Here is a 24,368-nt window from a genome sequence, read left to right on the forward strand (position 1 = left end):
GGCGGGGACGGGGGGGTCGGAGCAGATACCACCCCCGCCCCCCAGGGACGGGGTCTTGAGATAACCCTGCCCTGCATGGATATGCAATCACTGTAGTGGAACGTGGTTTAGCGTAACATCTTCTCTCAGCTCAGCAGTTCCAGAGTCATGTCCACCTGTCAGCTGCAGAGGTTAACCGAGGAGGGGGATCTCTCTCCGGGAGGATATAAATACACCACTGTACTCCTGTTTGCTGTTTGTTTGGTTTACACCTTCACACACACACACTCACACACTCACGCACGCACGCACGCACGCACGCACGCACGCACGCACGCACGCACGCAAGCACGCAAGCACGCAAGCACGCAAGCATGCACGCAAGCATGCACGCAAGCATGCACTGAGGTATCACCAAACTCTGTGATATTTTCTGTGTACTTTTAGCTGGTTTTATATTACCTAAAAAATGTTTTGACAGCAAATACAAAGCATTCCTTCTTTCCCTTTTTAAGTTTAACAACATACCATAAGTATCTATATTCAGAATTCTCTATTAGCGCTGACTGGTTTGTCTAATCGGTAGCAGGACATCTCAAAATCTTAACTAATTTAAATGAAATTTGGTGGAAAGTGGCCATTTTCTCGCAAGATAGGACTTTTCAAACTACTGCACGTACATCGAGGATCCCTAACGGGGTGCTTTTTTGTTAACAAAATAAGAGTTTGATTACATTTTCTTTGCATTTGGACTAAGCATTGCAGTTACAAGTGTCCTACACACATGAAAGCACCCCCCCGCAGCTCTCTGTTCATGTTCCCCTGACTCCCGGCTCTGTGTTGCGGGTCGGAGGAGCGTGACTGTGGCTCTCTATCAGCCCAACTCCGGTGCAACAGCAATTAGCTGGAGCAGGACGCGGCGCTGATCGCCGCGGCACAGGGCCCTTCAGCGCTCAGACACCGATCTGGGGAAAAGCAGGAGAGGGGGGGTCTAATTGTGTAATTGTATAATTTGCCCTCGCTGACGCCTGCGAGCACACAGGCAGATTTCATTACAGATTACACTGGGGCTCTTTGAAGGCACGCTGCCCCCGGAGGGCCTGCGGGGACTCAAGGCAAACAGAGTCGGAGGAATGGCGGCCGCCGAGCAGCGTAGCGTGGCCCACCGTCCGGCTCTCTGCTCTCCTGCCAGGGTAAACAGGGAGGCTGCATAGCTCAGGAGCAAAGCACAGATTAGGCTCTGTTAACATTCCTCCCACCCGACACACACTCTCTGCCCTTTCACTTCACACAGGCTGTGTACACTGCAAAAGATACCTCACATACAGAGTGTGAGGATGACCTTTTATTTGCTCTTCTGTCTACATGATAACTCCAACACAGCTGATTGCTTTTTGGCTGTCAAACTTGGTAACCGTCCATGATGACTGAACGGAGACTTATGATCCGTTCAGGCATTTTACACTAAACAAACTAAACACAACAAGTGTTTTCTGCAGTGTTGTAGTCAGGACCACCAAAACCGAGACCAAGTCATGACCAAACCAGAGTGTATCGAGACCGAGAGCAAGACTTTGAGAGGTTGAGACCAAGTCAAGACCAAGACCAAGACCAAGGCAGGGCGAGACCGAGTCAAGACCAAGACCAAGGCAGGGCGAGACCGAGTCAAGACCCAGGCCGGACCAATATGAGATTCACACTGCATGACACTTACAATAACATGCTAACCACTGAGGCACTCCTCAAATTGATCTGAAAGTTACACATTCCCATAAAAAACACGCAAAGAAAACAAATGAAGATTCCTCTTACTTTACCTCTTTTATTGCCATATACAGTATGTACTGTACAGTATATAGTATATACAGTATATACTGTATATGCGGGTATGTATAAGTGTACTATGAGACATGTCTTTATAAAATAAGCAGAAAGCATTGCAGAATGGGAATTTTCCTTTGTTTTCTCCGAGCAATCACAGTAACAATGTTAGCAAACAAATCAGACAATAAACAGGCAATTTAGTGATGTCAAGACCTGAAAGAAGTCCTCGTTGTCCGAGACAAGACCGAGTAAAAACGCGGTCGATTCTAAGACGAGGCCGAGACCTTCAGAAAGTGGTCTTGAGGTCGGTCTCGAGACCAAGTTCGATCTCGAGTACCTCTAGTAATTTGAATGCTTAGTTTTTTTTATTTATTTATTTTTATATATAAGTATGTAATAATAATATATAAATCCCCAAATAGCCCATAAAATAAGGAATAATCCCACAACATTATTAATTGTTCATTTTCATTATTAGTTATTCTTGGAGGAATATGGGATATTGTTGTGTGTAGAGCTGCGTGTCTGTACGGTAGTGCGACGGCGGCACTGAAACGGGGAGATGGAGACAGACAGACAGAAGAACATGTCGAATATTTCCCCCCGAAGCATTGAAGCCCCACAGCACCACAACACTAGTTGTCTGATTTATATTAATACGGCCTTTCCCAAAACAGATTTCATGAGGGATTTTCCTTGTCTGGTGATGTCATTATCAGTAATCACTTTCACACTTTCATACAGAACTTAGACTGACTTCAGCTGACTTTGTGCGAGCCGTGTGGTTTCCTTTCTGCTGCCTCATAGTTTAGTGAATAACAAACTGGATCTGTATCTGAAGGCGTGCTGAACCTTTACCTGCTCACTCGGCGTAGATTTAATTGTAAACAGGAAGGCAAACAGACACGGCTGCTTGTCTTTTCCTTCAAATATAAAATGAAACACAAATCTGGTGTCAATCTTACAAATTGGTCGATAATGTCATTTGTGCGCAGGAATTACTGTGGCCGCTGGGCCGGCGTCTATCTTCTCTGCCTTTTCCCAAAAGGCCGAGGGGGGAGACGGCTGAGCGAGCTCTGGTGGAGAATGAGCTCATGACTGCAGCAGTCTGTCTTTCTTTCTGTCTGTCTGTCTCTCCAGTGAGAGAACAGTCAGCTGTGGCCAGCAGCATCAGTTCAACTGAGTGACTCAACTCCTCAAACCTTCTCTTCTCTTAACGCTGCAGTTTCTTCTTTCTCGCTGTCAATCAGCACATGTTTTCCATCCCCTCTCCCTCATTAACAGTCGGACTCCTTCACATCTCTATTATCGTGCGCTCTGCATGTGGATGTGGATGTTCTTCCGCTCGCCGACGGGGACTCTCCATCTGGCTGTGTGGCTCGTCACATGGCTCCTTCCTGCCATAGCCGGGCTAATTAGCGGTGGCTTAGCGGACATTAAGCAGCGATAGGGGTTTAACGTTTCTGGGCTAATCCCTCTCCTTTTGGCCAGGAAATCGGAGCTTCGTATGTCATGAGGTAGACTTACATCCAGAGATTAAGTCTGGCGGTCTGAGGCTATTTACTGGCATTCAGGATGTCTGCAGTAAGCTGCTGCCACTTCGGCCCGTTTAGAAAAACACTTCAGGCTTTCACCGCCGAGCGAAGCCGCGCATTCAAACACATTGAGGTTTTTACATCGCAGGTGTTAAGCTTGTCCACGGCGACTTCCAGTACAAAGACAGCAACAGGAAGCTTTCTACAGTGTTCCTCTACAGCTTGCTCCTTTCTTCTATAATCTCTCTGGATCAGAACATCAGCTAAACGCCTTGAAGAAAAAGGCAAATACTGTATGAATATAAAGATTTTAATTCTCCAACATCCAAAGTGAGCAGAATTTAGGGGATTAAATGTTGAAAGTGAGCCAAGACAAAGAATATTAAAACACTCTGTGCTCATTAAAGAACAAAAACAACTACTATTACTGACTTTTGGAGTCGTAAAATGAGAGGATTAGGATAAATTAGGAGGTGATTTCTTGATCTATAACTGGGCGTTCACTCTTATTTTTCCAAGCACCAGCCTCGCTAACACTTGTTACCTGTTTTTGACAGTCTGTCTTTCTCAAAGCTCCCTTTGCTTGCTGCCATCAGCAACAACTGCCTCATTAAAATACAGGTTGATTTCCTGTCTCTGAACAGAGAGGAAAGCTTAACATAAAAAAATCGCAGAGAAAGGGAAAAGCAGCAGCTCCCCAGAACCCTCAACAGCTTTTTTTTTTTTTAAACCAAAATATTAACAAGTTTTGACATGATGTCTCCATTAACAGCTCTTTTTAAATGTGCATTTTGGGGGAATTTTAGCGTTTATTTTGATAGTTAGAGAGGTGACAGGAATGACACACACCGGGGGCGAGACGAATAAACGACATGCAAAATACCCGCCTGGGAATATTATATGTCTAGGGCTTTTATTGTGAAAGGTAAGAACAGAAGGAGTGGATCTGGCCTTTGTCAAGGTTTAAAGGAGTGATGAAGTTTGCCGTATTGGTTTGGACTACGGAGCCTCCAAGCTGCACAATGTGATTGTTTGATGCTTTTATTTGTGGTGTGAAAGCTCCAAAAAAAAGTATTCATGACAAAAGTCATGTAGTTGTGTATTGACGTGCGAATTAATCGCGTGGAAAAAACAAATGCCCCCGGTGTGTAAAGGCCTTAAGAGGGGACATTCAGACACTCATTTGCCAGTTTATTAGGTACACCTAGGTCTAATAAAACCGTCCTTCGTGAAGGTTATAATGTCCAGTTGTCACATAATTTTAGTTACGAAAATCTCTCTTTTTGCTTTTCACACGTCTCTCTCTCACCAGTAGTTGGATCACAATAGTTTGGGTGAAGCACTGATGATGACCGTGTGGCATTTGTGCTGTTTCAGTGGGCGCAGCGTGAGCCACCGTCACTGCCTCTGTGTTTTATTTGGAGTCAAGATGTGACGACACTTGATTCGGGCTTTGTAGCGGCGACGCTCACAAAGAAGCTTTGATTTCGGTTGGACGTCCGTCTGTCGCGCCGTCACCGAAGCGGTTCCACATTTCGCCTCTGGCACCGATTTTGTCGAGCAAAGGTGGACTGGGACTCGGTTCAAGATATGACGGACTGTTTGACACCGCCGGCGTGTTTTTGGCTGTTTTTCACAGACGGCTGCAGTCCGCTGTCAAGAAGGAGACTCGTCTAATCGAGTCCTTCTTCTTTGAACTACTGTGAGAAGTCAAAGTATGCAAACAGTTAAGCATTTGTAACGGTATAAACACAGATCTCTCTCTTTCTGCAGGTTTCTCAGTTTCTGCGTCAGGCTCTCTATCGTCTCCCTCGCTCCACTTCTATCCCGTCACCTCTTCCTCTCTCACCCTATTTCCATCATTTAATGTCTCTGTCTGTCTCTGTCTGTCTGCGCCTCACCTTCCGCTGTCTCTCTCCGTGAGCTACAACAAAGGCACCACAGTGTCGCGTCTGGCTGGTCGAGAGCCCGCCGAGAGGGGCGGAGACGCTTTCCGTCTCTCTGGAGTCACGCTAGCTGACAGAACAGAGCGTGTAAAAAGCGCGCGCAGCCAGCAGAAGCCATCCCTTGTTGTACTTTGTTCACCTGCACCTGAACTCGGCACGTCTCTGAATGCCAGAACAGCTCCCGTCACAGCGGAGCACCGAGAGGAGGTGCTGCCGGCTTTTGATCTGTGTGATAGCGGCGCTTAGTTCAGCGCTCTGGGGAGAAGCTTTAATGGTGAGACCGGCGAGACAGCGAGCGGTTATGAGAGCCATATAATTCCAATTACAGATATAAAACTCAGATCAGACTCATATAAAACTAATCAGTTGCATAAATCCAATGACAGTTGCCAATAAAAGCTCATTTCTAAGCAGTTATTGTGGCTCCCACAGACAAAATCTTTTATCACAGTGACAACAGAAACTCTGAAATGCTGATGAAGTGTTGACAACATTATTGTGAAGAGACAATTTCTGTTGACTGTGGAACTACAGCAGACATTTTGCTCGAACTTTTTAGATATCCATCATGTGAAAAGGTTTGCTAATAATTCAGGGTTTGCAAAACAAGAATCCCTCAAGTAACTGGAAGATATAGAGACTTGATTTAGGAGTCAGAGGGTCTACAACCTTTGTAAGAAGTAAGTATCAGGCTTTGTTTGAAAGAAATACTCGCCAGCATACTATTTAAACTGTCCATGATGTTTGTACTTCATACTGTTCAAAAGTCATCATGGTCTCCAATTTAATGCCCCATATATCTGGATCAAACTCACAGAAAACTGCACAGAAAGCTGCAGGTCTGCTGTAACTCTCAGGCCTTTTATTAAACCAAATAATTATTAATTTATTGCACTGCACTGGAACTTTTATTATCGTACTTCTCATCTATCTTATGCTGCGTTCACATGGAATCCTGGAAACGGACAACACCTTCTGGATGGCAACAGGAAAAACAAACAAATAGTCCAACGGCAGAACGAGACGTCCGGTTGTAAATTCTGTCGCAGAGGACAGCAAAAATAAAGTATTTTAACTTTGGACGGCAATGATGTCTACCGTTATCGTTAATCTCTGCCAGCCTCACCTAATTTTACCGTCCTACACTCGGCCACTTACATGATACCCGGTTTGCCGGATTCCATGTGAATGCAGCATTATTATGTTTTTATTTTCTAGTCTCTTGGCTCTTTAATTTAATGATGTTTTTAATTGTGTTTAAATGTCCTTTTATAATGTGTTGTCTCGATGCTTTTCATGTTTTATGTGAATTGTCTTACTGCTGAAATATGCGGTATAAATAACCTTGGCTTGCCAATGAAAGCCAATAACAATGGCAATCTAAAATTTGAAGTAAACAAAACAACTGTGGTTCAGTTAAGGTTAGCATTAGTTCACCTTTAACACCAATATATCCCATATAGGAATAAAATCTGTCTTTTTACAGCCTTATAGTCTAAAATCTATACCTTTGCAGTGGAAGGAACAATCTAACGTCTAAATCAATCTGTGTCTTCTCTCCCCTCAGTCCGACCCTCCACAGCCGTTAACAGCTCCGTTCATTCAGCGGTGTGTGAGGCAGCAGGTGCTGCTCATTAAGCTTAACGACGAGCTCACGCCGCCTTTAATGGAACTCAGGTTGTATTTTAGACACGAGGAATCCAGAGCACATTAATGCTTGGTGTTTAAATACTAAGGATACTGTTGCTATAGGTGACAAAAAAATGGTGGTTGCTTTGTTCTCCTTTCAGAAATGGTGAATGACGGTGTGTTTTTTCAACATTTCAATGACTGATGCTGAGGAATAACTGAAGAGTGGTCAGCAAAAAAGCTGAAACTAAGGGTGTTTTCACATCAAGGACCCGCGCACGGATCCCAGTACACAAATCTGTATGAGCGCAGCATGCGTCATAAAGCAGGAAGGCAGGCGAGAAGTTCCTTGAAATAGAAACAATAGTAGGCGATGGGGTCGGGCGATGTTTGTTATATTATTCAGCTAATTAAATGGCCTGCCTCCGAAGAACGAGAGCCGCTCAGCGGTAGAGAGAGACAGCGGGGGGTGGGGGGGGCAAACAGAGTGTGGAATCGGCATATTTTCACATCAAACTTGATGAATTAAGATTTTAATTCAACCAAACCAGAGTTGGTGATTGTTGGAAAGATTAACGACGACGGTTTTGGTGAGTTTTATTTTGTTTCTGTCCAGTTTGAATGAAGTGTTTTACGATGCTCCGCCACAAGAACAGCTGATATCAACATAAACAAATACACGTGAATGATGACGCAAGTGTCCGGACAAACATTACTAATGTGAAAGCTGAGCGGCGGGGGAGTGGAGAGCGGGGGCAATCGTACTTGGGCTCGGCACGAATCAATCATACCCTTATATGAAAAACGCCCTAAAAGAACAACAACAAAAATCCAAACTCAGTGTACATCACAATTTGTGAAGTCCGAAAACTTCTATTGAAGAAGTTGATGAAGTGGCACAAGCCCGCTTTCAGGCACCTTCCAAGTTAGGGATCAACAACCATGGTTATTTTGGTGGTTTAGCATAAATTATCGAATACGAAAAAAAGTATTTTAGTTCCTTGGTGTTTCTAGTTGTGTCTCTTTTGTTGCGTCATTTTTCCTACTTCAAGTCAAAGATCTTTTTCTTTTCATGTTATTGGCTTTGTAAGATAATTTACACACGATTTTATACAAGGTTGTATATCATAAGTTCATAACGCTGTCTGACTTGTAAGCAGGAAAGGCTCAAAAATATCACATTACTTTCACCGAACATTGTTTCACTCAAAAAAATAGGAATTAAGAATTCACCATTTCCATTACCTGCATCTTCTGGGTCTTCGTCATAATCTTCATCATCACCGGACGACAGAGAATCTTCAAAGAAAAGACAAACAGAGGGGGATTAATATTTTGAACATATCTTATTTTTGCATCTGTACTCATTCGTCTGAACAACTTAAACGACGTCTGTCATCAGATAAAACAACAAGTACATCTGGAAAGTTTGTAGCTGAACTGATTCTGTGCAAGACAAGAAGGAAATAAAGACGGGAAAATAGAAAGCAGGAATTTTTTACATGTTAAACGCCCGGTGGAGATTAAATGGAGTGTGTTCACCAACAAGTATGATTAGACATATGTACACACACACACATACGCATGAATGCATATTAATACTGACTGTGCTCGATGAGAAACTCATGAATGAGTCCACAGTTCTCTGCAGCGTGGCGGCTCGCTCACAAATTACAACCAAAACATTTCCACAGACGTTAGAAATGATGGTCATTAGTACGGTTGTGTGTTTTCACAGACACACACACTTACAAAAACAAGTCTATCTCTGTGACACACACACACACACACATACACACACACACAGACGTTAACTCTCGCTAACGGTTAGCGTGTCGGATGACGTCTAATTATTCTCAGTCCGCAGATACAGACTGTTTGGATTCGCTGTATCACACATTTTCACGGCTGTGTTGTAATTATTTTCAGTCTGACCTCGAAGTTTTCTGGTTCAGCTTCTCAGGTCTGCTTAATGAGAGCCAGCTGTTACCTCGACAACCCGCCGGCGAGCTGAAGCTGCTCCTGAAACTCCTGAAACTCCTGACTAGCAGCTCTTAGCTTCTATTATCTGACACCTCAGTCAGTCCACGACTCCACTCCACTAAGGTGGTGCAGCTCAGCAGAGAGACGCTAGTTTGACTCACATTACAGTTTGGATAAATTCCATCACTGTCAAAATAAAGCTTATAATAGAGTGATACGATTTGCTAATTAGCACTAAACACAGACAGGTTTACCATTTTAGTTTAACCAAACAAGGCCGAATGCACTCAAAATGTCAATTCCAACCATCAACAGGCTGCACCAGAACACCAGAAATTTCGTCCGCTGCCCCCAGACGCTAAATCGTCGTCACACCGATAGCCGATAGGTTGAGATATTGCAAAAACCTCTAAACAAAAGTTGCTCATTTTCATACATTTGGTGTTGCAGATAACTTCTTTCACCCGCCTCACATTACAGCCTCTTTCTTCCATGTGTACCGTGCGTATGTGTGTGTGTGTGTGTGTACATTATGAGCTGGTCGCTCTCCGCTGTCTGGACGCCGTCCAGGTGCTAAATCTGATACCGCTCCTAAATATCTGACACCTTACTCAAATATTTGAGTTAAAACACAATAGTGCATGTGTGTGTGTGTTTTAGACGGGGCCGACGCTCTGTGTTGAAAGTAGAGAGAACAGGATATTGCCGCCACGTACTGTTAAAAAGTCTGACTTCTAAAGTAATTTAAACATGTAGTGAGTGTTAAAATGATACGAAATGTCTGACGATGGATTCTGCTTCCTGTGTGGTTTTTCTCCTGAAACATACTGAGCTGGAGGCAAATGCAGTTATCTCACCTCACCTCAATGGGGGATTTGTTTTGCTCTTGTGTAAAGGAGAAGAACAATCCGATTTTAAAGCCGAACATGAAGCTTGGAAAGATGTTTTCTTCCTTTTGACTCGGTGATGTGTGGAGAGTGTTTGCATGTGTTGTCCTGCAGTCTGGAGATGATACGTGGGTCCAGGAGGAGAAGCTGTCCAGCTCTGATCAGTCCTGGAAAAGGCCATTTTCTCTCCGGCTTGCAGCCAAACACATACATCTGTGTGTGTGAGTGTGTGTTTGAGGAGGTGGGGGGGCGAGTTGAGAGCGAGCGAACTCTCTCATTTCTTGCCACCCCATCTGTTTCCAATGATGAAATGTTTCGAGCTAATTGCTTTCTAATTAGTTGTCAATAACGGGCTCAGCTGGTGTCCATGAGTTTTACGGGGAAAAAGCCGCCAGACTTTTTAAGCTACTGCTCGCTCCCTTCTGACTCCCCCGCCCCCCCGCCCGAACCCTCCTCTCCCGCATTCCTATTAGAGCTCTGTTTGCATCACACACTTGTTTAAGACGTTACTCATCCCCTCAGACGATAATGAATTTCACCTTTGACTGTTCATCAGGAGGAGGGAATCTGTGTGAAACTTGGCCGGGTGTTAGCCGGTGAAAGCCTGTGCCGGTGTCATGCTGTATGTGTCTGTGTGTGTGTGTGTGTGTGTGTATGTGTGTGTGTGTGTGTGTGTGTGTGTGTGTGTGTGTGTGTGTGCAGCTTGGCAGGCAGCTAAACCAGCAGTTGAAATCGAGCAGGAGGAGAAAATAATAGAATTTTCCTCCCGAGCAAAAGTTTTCACCGTTATTCTCCGAGCCGTTATGAAGCGCTGTCGTGTCGACACGTCGCCGCTGTAACCGCTCCGCCGTGTTTATTGATAGGAAATACTTTGATTCTCATCTGTCTGTCAGGCCGGTGATCTGAGAGCTCTGCAGGGTGCAGCCAAAGTGCCTGTTTCCATTGGAGCTCTGCTGCTGACTCAAGTATCTTAGAAAAATGACTGTGTCATCGGTGTCTTATTTATCTCTTACGTCTTCATATTGCATGGAAACAATGTTCTTTAGTTAACTCTTATTTAAGTACTGAAGTAGGACTTGTAGAGGGCCGAAGAGATAATAAGAATTTCATAAGAATAAAGCAAAATAAGAGAAATGACAAATAAAGGGATAACTTTGGAATAGGAATGTGTAGCTGTTCCCTCTAAACTGTTGATCACTTGCGGCTCCAGTTAAGAGGAGTGAAAAAAATTGTGAATCACTGCAACCACGAGAGGTCCTTGATCATACATTCATAAATGAGCACCGAAAATATCAGGCTGAGGGATCCAGCAGTATGTGAGATTAGCCGTGGACAGACAGACACACACACACACACGACTGAGAACGCATGATCTCCCCACAGGCCTTGCGGAGATAATCACTGGTCTAACATGCAACCGATTACAACTTCCAGAGCTTTAAGAACATTTCTTTAACCAGAAATCTAACATGCAGGTTTAAAATCCCCCCGTGTTGCTCTCACCTGTCACCCGGATGGTGTAGTTGCTGAGCAGCGTGTTGCTGTGGGCGAGCCGGCACGAGTAGACGCCCGAGTCCTCGTACGACACGTTGATGATGCGCAACATCCGCTGGCCCAGCCGCGTCCGGTTGCCGGGCACCAGCCCGTCGCCGTCTTTGAACCAGACAACGGGCTCTGAGTGGTCCTCCAGGTCACACGGCATTTCCAAGGTGTCCCCCATGCCCAGAACATAGTCCTCCAGGAAAGCTGTCTCGCTGGACACAGAGTCTGCACACACAAGAAGAAAGACACAGTGGGTTATGATAAAGATAGACACTTCCAACTTCGTGTATGGTTATTAATCTGTATTCAGAACTTAACCCCATCTTGTAATACGATTTACAAATTACAGATGACTCGTGGGAGTCACTTTTGGGTACATTTTCGTTCTCATTTATCAAGTAAATGCCAAATATTCTCTGGTGCTGCTTCTCAAATGTGAAGGTTTGCTTCTTTCTATCTGCATGGTTAGATACGTCTGTAGATTTATGTAATGTAAATTGAATACTTAATGCAGCTCTTGCTTCTCCCCACAGGTATATATTGTATAATTCTAATAATGAAGGGTTTAAGATTGCGTATAAACACCTTCTTTCTTTTTCCACGGTGTAATTAAGAGGCACACAGTGTTTTCTCAGAATAAGAAAAGACCCCCTCCCTCCCTCTGGAACAAAGAGGCAGTGATGCAGAATTAACCGCCGACCCGCTTGGCGAGCTATCAGCTAATCTGCCTCTGGAAGTCTGAGAAGTGAAACTTTTTATTCCAGCATGCGGACGGAGACAGATCTGGGGCTGTGTGGGAATGAACGTCCCCCCCCTCTGCTCCAACCTTCCCCTGTCAAACACCAGCTCATTTACTCCAGGAGCTCCAGTGTGCCAGCTCGGGTAGAGCCAGGGGAAAATCAACATGTTTACTGGCTCCGTCGAGGATGCCGGTCCTCCGCTGAGGACGGAGGAGAGATGGAGGGCACGTCTGAATAAATAAACACTGGGTCCCCTTGTGTCTCCTCCATCAGAGGTGTCTTCTCATCCAGACCTCAATTACACATCATCGCCGTCAGGGAGAGACAGAAAAAGCGACCTCTGGTCGCTCTGGCAACCGTTCAACGCCGCGATATACACAAACACTTCTAGGCACGCATGCGTACTTCCACATATGCATGTAGCACAAACGCCCGCTGTGAAAGCCTTTGAATGAGTACACAACACACTTGTTTGCACACCCACACGCCCATGGGAAAGGCCGAAAGAGGTGTGCTAAGAGAGCGTGATTTATGATGGCAAACGAACCCGCTGTTGACCTGCCGAAAGGGCAGCGGCCTCACAGAGGCTCGCTGACAAGCGGCGAACGTGAACGCAGCCCCTCTCACGGACCCAGATTGGAGCTGAGAGGCGAGGTTTGAATCAGGAGCTGGCCCAGACGAGACGATCTTCACGGGGAATACATAATAGGTGCTCTCTAAATTATAGATGGGCTCTCGCTGGTGCGGACGAACGCGAGCCAAGCAGACGAGCGCACCCTCGCAGACAGACAGACGTGCTGTTTATGTGGGAGGACCAGCAGGTAACGCTGCCAGAGCTCCCTTTGAAACACGTCCTCCAGAAACCAAACTGCTGTTTTCTACTGCAGCAAAGTGAAGTGAATAGATGAGTTGTGAATTGTTTTCTCTCTCTTATTACACCCATTAAAAATCCCGGAGATGTTAAGTCAATAATGTGCTTAACGTGGCTGTGCAGCTCTCTGCGTGGCCTCTGGCTTTGACAACAATATTTACAACACTTCTTTTTTTAAAAGGCCCATTCAGGAGAAGAAAAAAAGCGACGGCGACGGAGCATAAATCCAAACCCAGCGTACTTCGAGTATTACTTATGACCTCTGTGAAAAGAAAAGGAGAAAATAGGTCTTAGAATATCTTCAGGTCTTAAACATGGTGGATTTGGGCTTTATGGGGTAGATATAATAACCTCCAGAGACTCGTAGCTCACTTCAGCTTTTATGGAGCCGAGCAGCAGAGCACAGCCTCCTCTGGCAGCTCTGAATGAGCAGCAGCAGCACCGAGGCTCTCTTTCTATTAGGCACACATTTCCTGCTTAAAGGGTTAGTTCACCCCAACTTACAAAAACAGATTTACTCACTTACACCTAATGGTATCTAATAGGGCTGTCAATCGATTAAAATACTTACATTACATTTTTTTTCTGTTCAAAATGTACCTTAAAGGGAGATTAGTCAAGTATTTAATACTCTTATCAACATGGGAGTGGACAAATATGCTGCTTTATGCAAATGCATGTATATATTTATTATTGGAAATCATTTACCAATACAGAATAGTGACAGATATTGTCTAGAAACCCTCACAGGTACTGCATTTAGCATAAATAATATGCTCAGCTCATAACATGGCAAACTGCAGCCCAACAGGCAACAACAGCTGTCAGTGTGTCAGTGTGCTGACTTGATTATAACTTTCCCCCAAACTGCATGTGATTATCATCAAGTGGGCATGTCTGTAAAGGGGAGACTCGTGGGTACCCATAGAACCCATTTACATTCACATATCTTGAGGTCAGAGGTCAAGGGACCCCTTTGAAAATGGCCTTGACAGTTTTTCCTCGCCGAAATTGAGTGTGAGTTTGGAGCGTTATTTAACCTCCTTTGTGATGAGCTAGTGCGACATGATTGGGACCGATGGATTCTTTAGGTTTTCTAGTTTCACATGATACCAGTATCTTCACTCTAGCTTTAAAACCCACTACAACCTATAAATTGCAAGTTGAGTTAATGCGTTAAAGAAATTAGTGGCGTTTGACAGCCCTGGTATGTAACCATGCAGACAGTTTCAGTTTTCAGTTATTATTCTCTATGTTTCTACATGTACTCACTGTGACCTCTTTGGAGGAAATATGGGATATTACAGCCTATTTAATTAGGGTTTGTTAATAGCAATGCATTTGTGTGATCGTGTTGTAAAAGGAATAGTTTTGCTTTGATCCTGGGAAAATAAATAGGAGGAACGTTTGCGCACCGCTCGGATGTTTACACCGCCAGAGGCCAAATAAAGAACACAACAAAACACAGATATCGCCCTCATACAATCAAAAAGAAACTCCGTTTCTCAGGTGTCACACGAAAGAGCAAAGCCGTCTTTTTTTTTGGTCACAGTCGATGACAAAATATCTGCTTCAGATCCTGCATTTTGAAATGCAGATTTGCTTATAATGCTTTGAATAAAAGTGGATTTGGTTTGAAAGCCTTTCACTTTGTGCCACTGAACAACCTTTCAGGACACATCGACCGGCCGCGGAGCTCCGCCGTAGCTGCCTCGCTGCACCTTTCAAGTGAGCGTCCTGTAATGTGCGCTCACAGGTTTGATCACATTGACAAGAGGCAGCTCTTTGAAATGAGCTCATGTAAGTGTGTCACAGAGAAATATGCAAAGAGAGGAATCCTTAATTAGTAAGTGAGCGGCACGTTGAATTCCTAAAGAAAGTTCCAGCTGCTGTGTGTCCAGCTGTGCAGGACTGTGTTGTTGCACCGAGCAGCTCCTACAGGTGGGAACGGACTGAATCTCAGTCACCTTCCTCCTTCCTGCATGTGAGTAAAGGTCTCTTGTGGTTCTGTGAATCTGACAGGGAGGCTTAATGAACCCGAGTCCTGGAAAGACCAGGATGAGGTTCATGTTTTGACCACGGGAAGAGTTCCAGAAACCCTTAAAGGAACTCAGGGGTTATACCGGCAGTAAATTATAAAGAACGCACACATTCTGTGGCGTTGCAACATGATTTTAATGTTGTTTTTGAAGAAATAAAAATGTAATAAGGGAGGGAGTTTAGTTTCTGGGTCTATTTGCTCAAAAATGCTCGTATGAATATAGTAGAAGACAAAGAGACATTCCTGTACATATTCTGTTCTGTGTGATTATAAAAGCATTATAAAAGTCTTTGTCTTCTCAAATCTGTTGTGTTTACATTCTCTGTGAACCTCATGATGACGAACCGGTTTGATATCAAAGTCCTTCCTGAATAAATCCGACCTGAAGTGATTCTGACAAAGCAGATAAATGAGAGCGTTCTGGTGGCGTCCTCCAGCCCTTCATATCAACATCGAGACATTCCCGCTGTTTTCTCGTCCGGTGCTGCATGTGTGAGCTATCGCCTGCCTGGTGTGTGTGTGTGTGTGTGTGTGTGTGTGTGTGTTTGAGGGGGTGGGAGCACTCTCGCCGGAACCTGGGGCCAGCTGGAAGCAATGTGTGATATGTACTCTTTGAGTGTGTGTGTAAATGTGATATGTACATGTGTGTGTATGTATGTATCTGCAATTGGAAACAGGGAGCAGTGTGTGTGTGTGTGTGTGTGTGTGTGTGTGTGTGTGTGAGCAGTAAAGCTGGGCGGTCACTCCATAAATCAAGAGGCCCCTGCCCTCCTGGCCCTTCTTAGCCCTCTCGGCTCAATATCATAACAAATAGCCCTTCAGAATAAAATAAAGTCTCTCTTTGAGATACTGCGGCGCGCCGTGCGTTAACGCGCCCGCCGCGTACAGACTCCATCTTTTCTGTCCGTCTGAAGAGGTTTATTTATCCTCTGCAAACTTCTCCAGGGGCCGGCGGGCAGGCTGCGGCCCTGGGGATGAAAAGACCTCTTTATGTGGGAAGCCTTTCCACGCCGGCCTCTCTAACACACACACACACACACACACACACACACACACACTGAGGGAGTGAGTGAGGGATCCTGGAGGAACAGGAAGGAGTGTAGACCAGACTGAGGGGCCGTCGCCATGGCTGCTGTCATATCAGGTCACAGGAGGGAACGCGGATGACGTTTAGCTCACATTTATCCAACTAACATATTACGTTATGTTACGCTAAAGGGGCGGAAAAAAAGAGTTTTACTGCTTTACAACTCAGAATGATTATCTAGATTCCTACATTTCCAGATTTTCTCTCATTTTTTGGAGCAGTAATTTGATGCTTTGTGTTTTGTTAAGTAGGATTTCTCTGAAAGTTAACTGATTTCAATTACATTTTTGGGGCAAGTAAAGCTATGTGCTGAGTAGCAAGTGATAAGATTTTGGTGTGGATTCCAGATTCTTTATAAAGGACATGGCATGATTGAACATTTGTATTATTTTTAGGGCTGTCAATAAAGAAAATTTGTTTTAATGCCACTAATTTCTTTAACCCATTAACGCAACTTGCAATTTCTAGGTTGTAGTGGGCTCAGTTTTAAAGCTAGAGTGAAGATACTGGTATCATATAAAACTAGAAAACCTAAGAAATCCAACGGTACCAACCATGTCATACTAGCTTGTCGTGAAAGCGGCTAAATAACGTTCCAAACTTGAGCTACATTTTGGCGAGGAAAAACTGTCATGGCCATTTTCCAAGGGGTCCTTTGACCTCTGACCTCCAGATATGTGAATGTAAATGGGTTCTATGGGTACCCACGAGTCTGATGATTTGAGCATATTGTTTTATGCTAAATGCAGTACCTGTGAGGGTTTCTGGACAATATCTGTCATTGTTTTGTGGTTTTAATTGATTTCCAATAATAAATATAAACATACATTTGCATAAAGCAGCATATTTGCCCACTACCATGTTGATAAGAGTATTAAATACTTGACTAATCTCCCTTTAAGGTACATTTTGAACAGATAAAAATGTTTTATAAAAATATAATATTAAATATTTTAATCAATCGACAGCCCTAATTTTTTTCTAATGAACTCTTGACAGATTGTCTTCATTCAAATAAATGCAAATATATCCTATTTCTTTTTCTTCAAGAGCAAATCTATAACTGCAGACGTTTGCCAAGGTGAAGTGTCGCCCTATTTTCAGCTTCTTTAAACACGTCTCTTCCCTCTGACATCACTGTCTAAGCCTTTGACACCGAGGTTTGAGTGTAACAATAGAAGACTCCACATTAAAGTTAAAATGAGACAACAGTGAATCTAGACTTGATCCTTAAAATGCCTAAAAGATTGTTTTTTTTGCGTCTGGGTGTGTGCACGATGTGTCCTGATGCGTATCCCTCTTTAAAATTCAGAGCGAGGGCGGGTGTTTTTCCTGAACGTCACGTCTGTCAGTAAACAACTAAATCGTGGCATCACCATGCTGGCAGCTCTGATGAATTCATTTTCTGCTCTGGAGGATATAAATTCAGAGTTTCATCTCTGCTGTGCCGTGTCTTCAATAATACCAGATATCCTCAGAAAAAAAACATTCTGCCAATTTAGTGTCCTTTTAAACTTCCTCCTGACTCCAGACTGATTTCAGAATAACGCCTCCTTGTTCGGCCGGCCTACTTTACATAAAGAAACATCCCTGCCGGTTCAAACAGGCCGGCTAGAAGGATCATAAACAGTGAAAGCTTACAAGAGTCTCTTTCTGTCGGGGAGCTTAACAGGTACTTTTATTGAGTCTGGTAGAAAAACAGCAACACATACTTTCTTTAAACCATATCTGCGTTTAAACCACTTTGAAAGTGATGGATTCCAGATGGGCGAGGGAGACATTCATCTTTATCAAGCTCCCTTCCTCCTCCTCCTCCTCCTCCTCCTCCTCCTCCTCCTCCTCCTCACTACACTGAGCTAATAATACAACAAGGCCATGTTTCCAACATGTGCAGAGTGGGCTGCCGCCGAACCGGTGGCAGACATTTCAGCGACAAATGGCCTTTTTTATTGCAGGTAATTAGTTGTTTGCTTCGACTACTGAAACAAGAATCTCCCTTTTCTTTCCGAACGGGGAAAATGCTTTCCACATTTCTGCGATCACTTACGGCCAATTGGTGTGCAAGTGTGTGACGATGGGATGTGTACAGTGTGTCTGTACACTCACTCTCATCTCATCTTCAAGTGCTTATCAGGGGTCGGGTCGCGGAGGCAACAGCTCCAACACGGGACCCCAAACCTTCCTTTCCCGGACCACATTAACCAGCTCTGACTGGGGGATCCCGAGGCGTTCCCAGGCCAGTGTGGAGATATAATCTCTCCACCTAGTCCTGGGTCTTCCCCGTGGTCTCCTCCCAGCTGGTCGTGCCTGGAACACCTCCCTAAGGAGGCACCGAGGGGGCATCCGTACTAGATGCCCGAACCACCTCAGCTGGCTCCTTTCAACGCAAAGGAGTAGCGGCTCTACTCAGAGTCCCTCACAGATGACTGAGCTTCTCACCTTATCCACCCTCGGCCAATTGGCGTGCAAGTGTGTGGCGCTGGGGATGTGTACAGTGTGTCTGTGCACATGTGGGCAAATTGAGTGTTTTTCTGCAGTGAAAAGAGCTCATAAATTGGTTTTCGCTTTGTCTCCCAGACAATAGCAGTAAACTTGGTAAAAAAAAAAACAAGACCCAAATTGTGATAAATAGACATCTTTTAAATAAATTTCCTGAAGAGCGCCACACAGACAGACCGCGATGTCCTCCACAGCAGCCTGTCTGCTCGCCGCGTCCCGCCAACAGATTCTTTTACTTCTGCTTCCTATGCTGAAAAACGGGAGCGGCTGCCAACCGTTTGGCACACCCATCACCCCCTCAGACAAGCCAGCATCACATGACCTTCAAACAGGATCTGTGAGCCCCCGCCCCACACCAACCATCAGCCCCCCCCACCTCCATAAAGAGCACATTTCTCTTCCTCCATTTCACAGCTATGCCTATTGTACATCCTGCTCGTCCTGGAAAAGCTCCCTCTTCTTTTTTTACCCCCTTTTTCTCTTTTTCTGCAATGTGCAGTGAAAACCCCCCTAATCTCTGTTTAATATGGTTTGGCCGGATGTAAATACCTTCGGACAATGCCCTTAATCTGGGCCAGCCTGACAACCTCACACCGTTGCAGGAGAAGCCTGCCAGGAGAAGATGGAGAGAAAAGAGGGATGGCTCGGCGGAGATCAAGGAGGAGAGAAGGGGGGGGTTTCCCCAGCTTGTTGCCTCTATTCTTCGCCGAGCTGAGCCGCGCTTTATCAAAAGAGCCCCTAAAATCAAGTTAAAGATAGACGTTGCCTCTAAACATCCCGCCCCGGCCTGTGCCAGCCCACCCCGCCCCCCCGGTGCCTGGCCCTCCGCTCGGCTGCGCTAACGAGCATCGGAAGCTACTGTACATCCAGAGCGTCTTGGCAGCGCCCAATCGTCTTTGCTCCTTTCATACCCTCGTCGTCACCCCCACCTGCCCTCCATCCCTCCAGCCTCCAGAATAGGGCCCGGGTTTGGTCCATGGTAATTGTCATTCCAAAGACGAACTGGCCTAGTTTCAATTCAACAGACAAGTGTAAGAAGCTCGGCCCCCACAAAAGCCAGGATGTCTGCGAAGTGTGTGTGGGGGCTACTATACAACATAATCACACTTCCCTTAACAACACGGAGGAACCAATCCGATTACAAGGCGGCTTTTTGGATCTCAGAATGTGGACGTCAAAGCTGCTTTTTTCAGGGCAGCAACTTGTCTTTATACTTCATTTTCCCTCAAACAAAGAGAGCAGGGGTAATATTGTACCAGTCATCTGTGCAGTATATTGATTTACAGTCACTGTGGGAAAGCCACATGGTTTCACTCAGAGAAGTGATGCCAGGTCAGCACTACTGAGTCCTGAGAGGCTCGCTGAATCAGGGAAGTGATCGGAAACAGACAAGAAGCGGAAATAAAAGTTTGTGCTAGTGTGGAGAGCTAGCTACAAAACCGAAGAACAAAAGCAGTCTATTCCCACATTTAAATACCTGAATAATCAAGGTGCCATCATAAAATACCATCCTACTCATCAATCTGCAACACAGCTTGCAACGGCCAAATACAACCAGAGATATTAAAGGAATAATTAATGTAAACAGAATAACAAAATCTATCATCATTGAGACATTTCTATCATCTAATTGAATATACTGTCATATGTATGGATGTCCTGATACCAGAAATGTAGTAGTTGATAACCAATACCAATGAAATTTCACAATTCTCAACACTAATTTGATGTAAAAAAAACAAAAACGAAAATAAAACAATAAATCCCATGAACTTCCACTTCCACTCTCCGCCTCAAGTTTCTTGCCATTACGATTACATTTGAACACATCATGATAATGTTATGATTCATCCGTTACTCATTTTTACGGAATAGAGTTTGAACGCATCATAATGCATCTCGATGCAACCTCGGTACGTTAGCTTTTAGCTCCGTTATTTAGCCGAGCAGGACTGTGCTGCCCATCTGAAATATTTAGGGCTGTCCTCCACCAAAGAAATTCTTTGTCGACTAACACTCATACGAACTAAACAAGTAGTTGATTTAATCGACAGATCTGTAAAACTGAGTTTCTCCACAAAGAAACACACAAAAGCGCCACTTTAAATCGTGTGTTTACCAGAGATGTGCTCAGAAGTTTCTTGGAAATACGTCATTCAGCATGAAAAAAGCAAAAAAAACGACTAATCGACTACAGAAATCTTAGTCAACTGAGACCAAAACAACATATTAGTCGACTAATTGTCTAAGAGGGGGCTGTGTTCTATCGTCCTCGGGACGACGGGACAGCTTAAGTCTCAAGTCCTGATCCTTACGGTACCGGTGGTACTGTAGAAAAGGATCATCATTTTTTCAGAATTTCAGCATTGACTTGGTACCAAAGCATCAGTTCTCGTGACATCCCGTCATATCACCGGCTTATCAACACTAGTTCCTCAGATTCATAATTAAACATCCAGAATTTAAACTCCAAATGATTTGAATTAATTAAAAACAACAAACAACAGAGAGTTTCTAAAAGTTCAACCTCTGAATGCTTCTTATCCAAAACCCCAAAGACGAGAAACAGCTGATGGAAACCGTCTCTGAACACACACTGACACACTGACACAGCAGCACGAGGAGATTGAAACGTTAAACTTTGACCTCCGCTGACCCCGACCCCTGCCCTGACCTCTGGCAAGTGTACCCCCCATCCACACACACACTACACACTACACAATGTTTGATACTCCCCAGCTGGGATGACCTGCCCCCTCAAATGTTTCTGGTGGTGGGTGGGATATAGTGATAGTGTGCGTATGTGTGAGAGCTGACAAAGACATCAGTGTCATGGAGTGTGATCAATGTAAAGGCACACTTGAACACGCACGCACGCACGCACGCACGCACGCACGCACGCACGCACGCACGCACGCACGCACAGAGAGTTAACAATTAAAACTTACACATGAAAGGTGATTTGAAAGGATAATTCTAGGTAGAGACAACTTTTAGATTCAAGAGATCAATCATTTTCCACCAGAATTCAAAAAATGATTGGATCCTGACAGTGTGGAAAAGGCTCGGAAACATAATTAGACCTTCATGGGAAAAAAAGAGCATATACTTGACAAGGTAACTGAATAAATGAAACGTGAGAAATCCAAATAATTAGAACATCTGACAGTTTTTTTTTGGGGGGGGGGGTGTGGACTCGTGACCTTAAAATCAGTAGAAATCCCTTATGGATTTCAGAAGTACATTAAGAGTTTTCCAAAACTTTAAACTTGCAGCATGAATTTGTAAAACAGTTTGATCTGATGCCGGTGTAAAGGTGGAGGCGGAGCGGAGGGGAGGATGGGGGGGCGTCCCTGGGTTGAGATCAGCAGGACATAAAAGCGTTTACTGCTCTGTTTATGATGCGGTTTATTAGTGCGGTGGGACTGCGTGGGTCCGTCCTCTCTCTACGTGAAACCTGCTGCCGGTCTCTGCTGCCATGTGCTTCTGATCACCAGCAAACGCCTCCCGAGCTGCTACTGAACAACCAAACACCGAGCTCTTCCTCTATCTTCTTTTACTCTGGTAATCACTTTTTTGTCATGAACTATCAAACTGAGGAAAAACCAGGAACATATTGAAGCAGAAACAATGAGTGTTATGAGCCGATGGCCTCCCCCGGGTCTCCATCTGAACACGGTGAAACTCCGGTGTGTTAAGTGTGTTTGCTTATGAGAGCAGGACGAGAGCAGGAAAGCCTCTAATCCCATCATCCCTCCCTCCTGCTTCCCTCCAGGACCCCGGCCTCCACTTACAGCACAAACAGGCCACAGAGAGGAGCCTCTGTTTGGGAGAAAGAACAACTGGAGCACAGTTGTCCTGAGACATCTATACCAAGACATCTATACCAACACAGCCTGGACACTGTACAATAGTCCTCTGCTATCGGGTTAATGTGAACCCACTGAAACTTTAGAGCCTGAAAAACATCTGCTTTCCACTTATTCACATTCCGATGGTAAACATTTACAAAAGTGCTAACTAGTTAGCCCCGCAGGTACTCCGACAGCCCGACCTACGTCTCTATGGTTACCACTTCAGTAACCAGGGTGACTGCGCCTGTATGTACGCCTCACTATGGCCTACAGTCCCCGCTCTGCCATTCATCAAAGAGTCAATGGAGGTTCCCTACGGAGGACAATGCGACAGTATTGTGCTTCACACATGAAAATGTTCAATTGCGTTCCTATTCAGCCGGCGCCAACGTGCCACTGAGCAAAGCGCTCGCACTTGACTTCCAACTGCTTCGGAGAGAGGCGGCTCATTGGCCGACGGTTTGGGGCTGCGTTTGAGTTTTGTGTGACGCTGAAGCAAGGTGATTCCCGGCAAGGAGGGGGAAACTAACGATTATTTACAGAAGCAACTGATCGCTTGATTATTGCATCTTTTTAAGATCATTTTTATGTCATTTTTGCTCAAATGGAAATGGAAAACATTCGCCGGCGGGAGGAGGCATCACTTTAAACAAAGCGTGGATCTGTCAGAGCGATCGAGGTTTATTGCGTCACTAATTGTTGACGAGATAACGACGCCACAGAGACAAAATGATACCAGCGATCAGCTGCTGGCTGCTCTACTGTATGTTAAATATATACCAACTTTACTCATCAATTTAAGATTGCATCGACCATCTTGATTGCATCAAGATTTACCCCGTTGTGTTTGTATCAGCCATGTGATCGAGGTAGGCGTTCACGCTGCTTTCGCCGTTTGAATTGAGCGGGGCATTCGGGCATATGTGCCGGCTGATAACACCTTTTAAATGGTGTGCAGACTCCGCAGGTGTACGCCGGCATGGTAATGTTGCGGACCCACAAACCAAGCAACGTGGAGCAGTTTGGTGATACTGGCAGTAATCCTGCTTTACGCCTCCGGTTAAGGCTCCAGGTTGTCAACAATATGTCAATCTGACGTCCTGCGTGGTTGGTTCACTTCCTGCAATTGGGTTTGGATTATACAATCGAACCGCACTAGGTTAAATGGTCCGAGACCACCACTCAGACCGGTTATTTTTGTCCGCAACAGAGTATGATTACAGCGTTAAAAACTGCCCAAACGAACCGCACCAGAGTTTGATTAAAACGGACTAAATGTTGGCTTGTTAAAGCGCCCTGTTTCCCGACAGGAAACAGAGAGAGAACAAAGGTACCCAACTGGAACTGAACCGGGGACGATGCGGTTATATCTGCAATAGAAGCTCATAAGAAATGTGCACTGCAAAATGTATTCTTTCCAGGATTTAGCTTTGTTGTGTATTACTTCTTCATCAGATGTGTCTCTGCTCTCTGCTGTGGAAGTCCTCTGTCAGTTAGAGGCCACTGTATCAGCGGGGTGTCAGAAACTACTGTGTTGTTGCAACTTCTCCATGTCAGCAATCAAGATCGATTAATGTCAAGGATGAGATCATGATCCTCAAAGAAGTCTGCAAACTAGTAATGCTTAAAAAGACCAGACACGCTGGATAAACAAAAAGAAACCCCCGGTTATTACACGGTTAAAAATAATCTAATGTTTTCCGATTCTGCCTTTTTGTGGTGAAACGCAGCAGATAAACCGGCGTACGTGTGCCGCGCAAGCGACGAGGAGAAAGTTGTCACATAGGGAAAAAATGCACTCAATCACTAGATACACCGCACTCAGAAATAACATTTCATGGGAATTTTGAAATAATTTCGGACCTGGGTTATTTTAGAAAACCAAAACTGGAGTCAGCTCGACTGTCACTGCTGCACCAACACCAGAGTCTCTCTTTCTCTTCTTTCCACG

General features: G+C 44.7%; 1 protein-coding gene across 15 annotated transcripts in view; it reads right to left on the bottom strand.

Moving 5' to 3' along the window:
- fgfr3 (fibroblast growth factor receptor 3) overlaps positions 1 to 24,368 on the bottom strand; it is a 79,752-nt gene that overhangs the window by 39,044 nt on the left and 16,340 nt on the right. For 10 of the 15 annotated variants that reach the window (XM_074609829.1, XM_074609830.1, XM_074609832.1 and 7 more), the window contains exons 3-4: positions 11,287 to 11,550; positions 8,147 to 8,212 (exon numbers count right to left, since the gene is read on the bottom strand). In XM_074609829.1, the coding sequence (XP_074465930.1) occupies positions 8,147 to 8,212; positions 11,287 to 11,550 (330 nt within the window). The remainder of the gene's footprint in view (positions 1 to 8,146; positions 8,213 to 11,286; positions 11,551 to 24,368) is intronic. The other 5 variants (XM_074609836.1, XM_074609834.1, XM_074609835.1 and 2 more) reach the window with 1 other exon arrangement.

The sequence above is a fragment of the Sebastes fasciatus genome, chromosome 15 (genome assembly GCF_043250625.1).
Source record: "Sebastes fasciatus isolate fSebFas1 chromosome 15, fSebFas1.pri, whole genome shotgun sequence".
NCBI classification, from domain to species: domain Eukaryota; kingdom Metazoa; phylum Chordata; class Actinopteri; order Perciformes; family Sebastidae; genus Sebastes; species Sebastes fasciatus.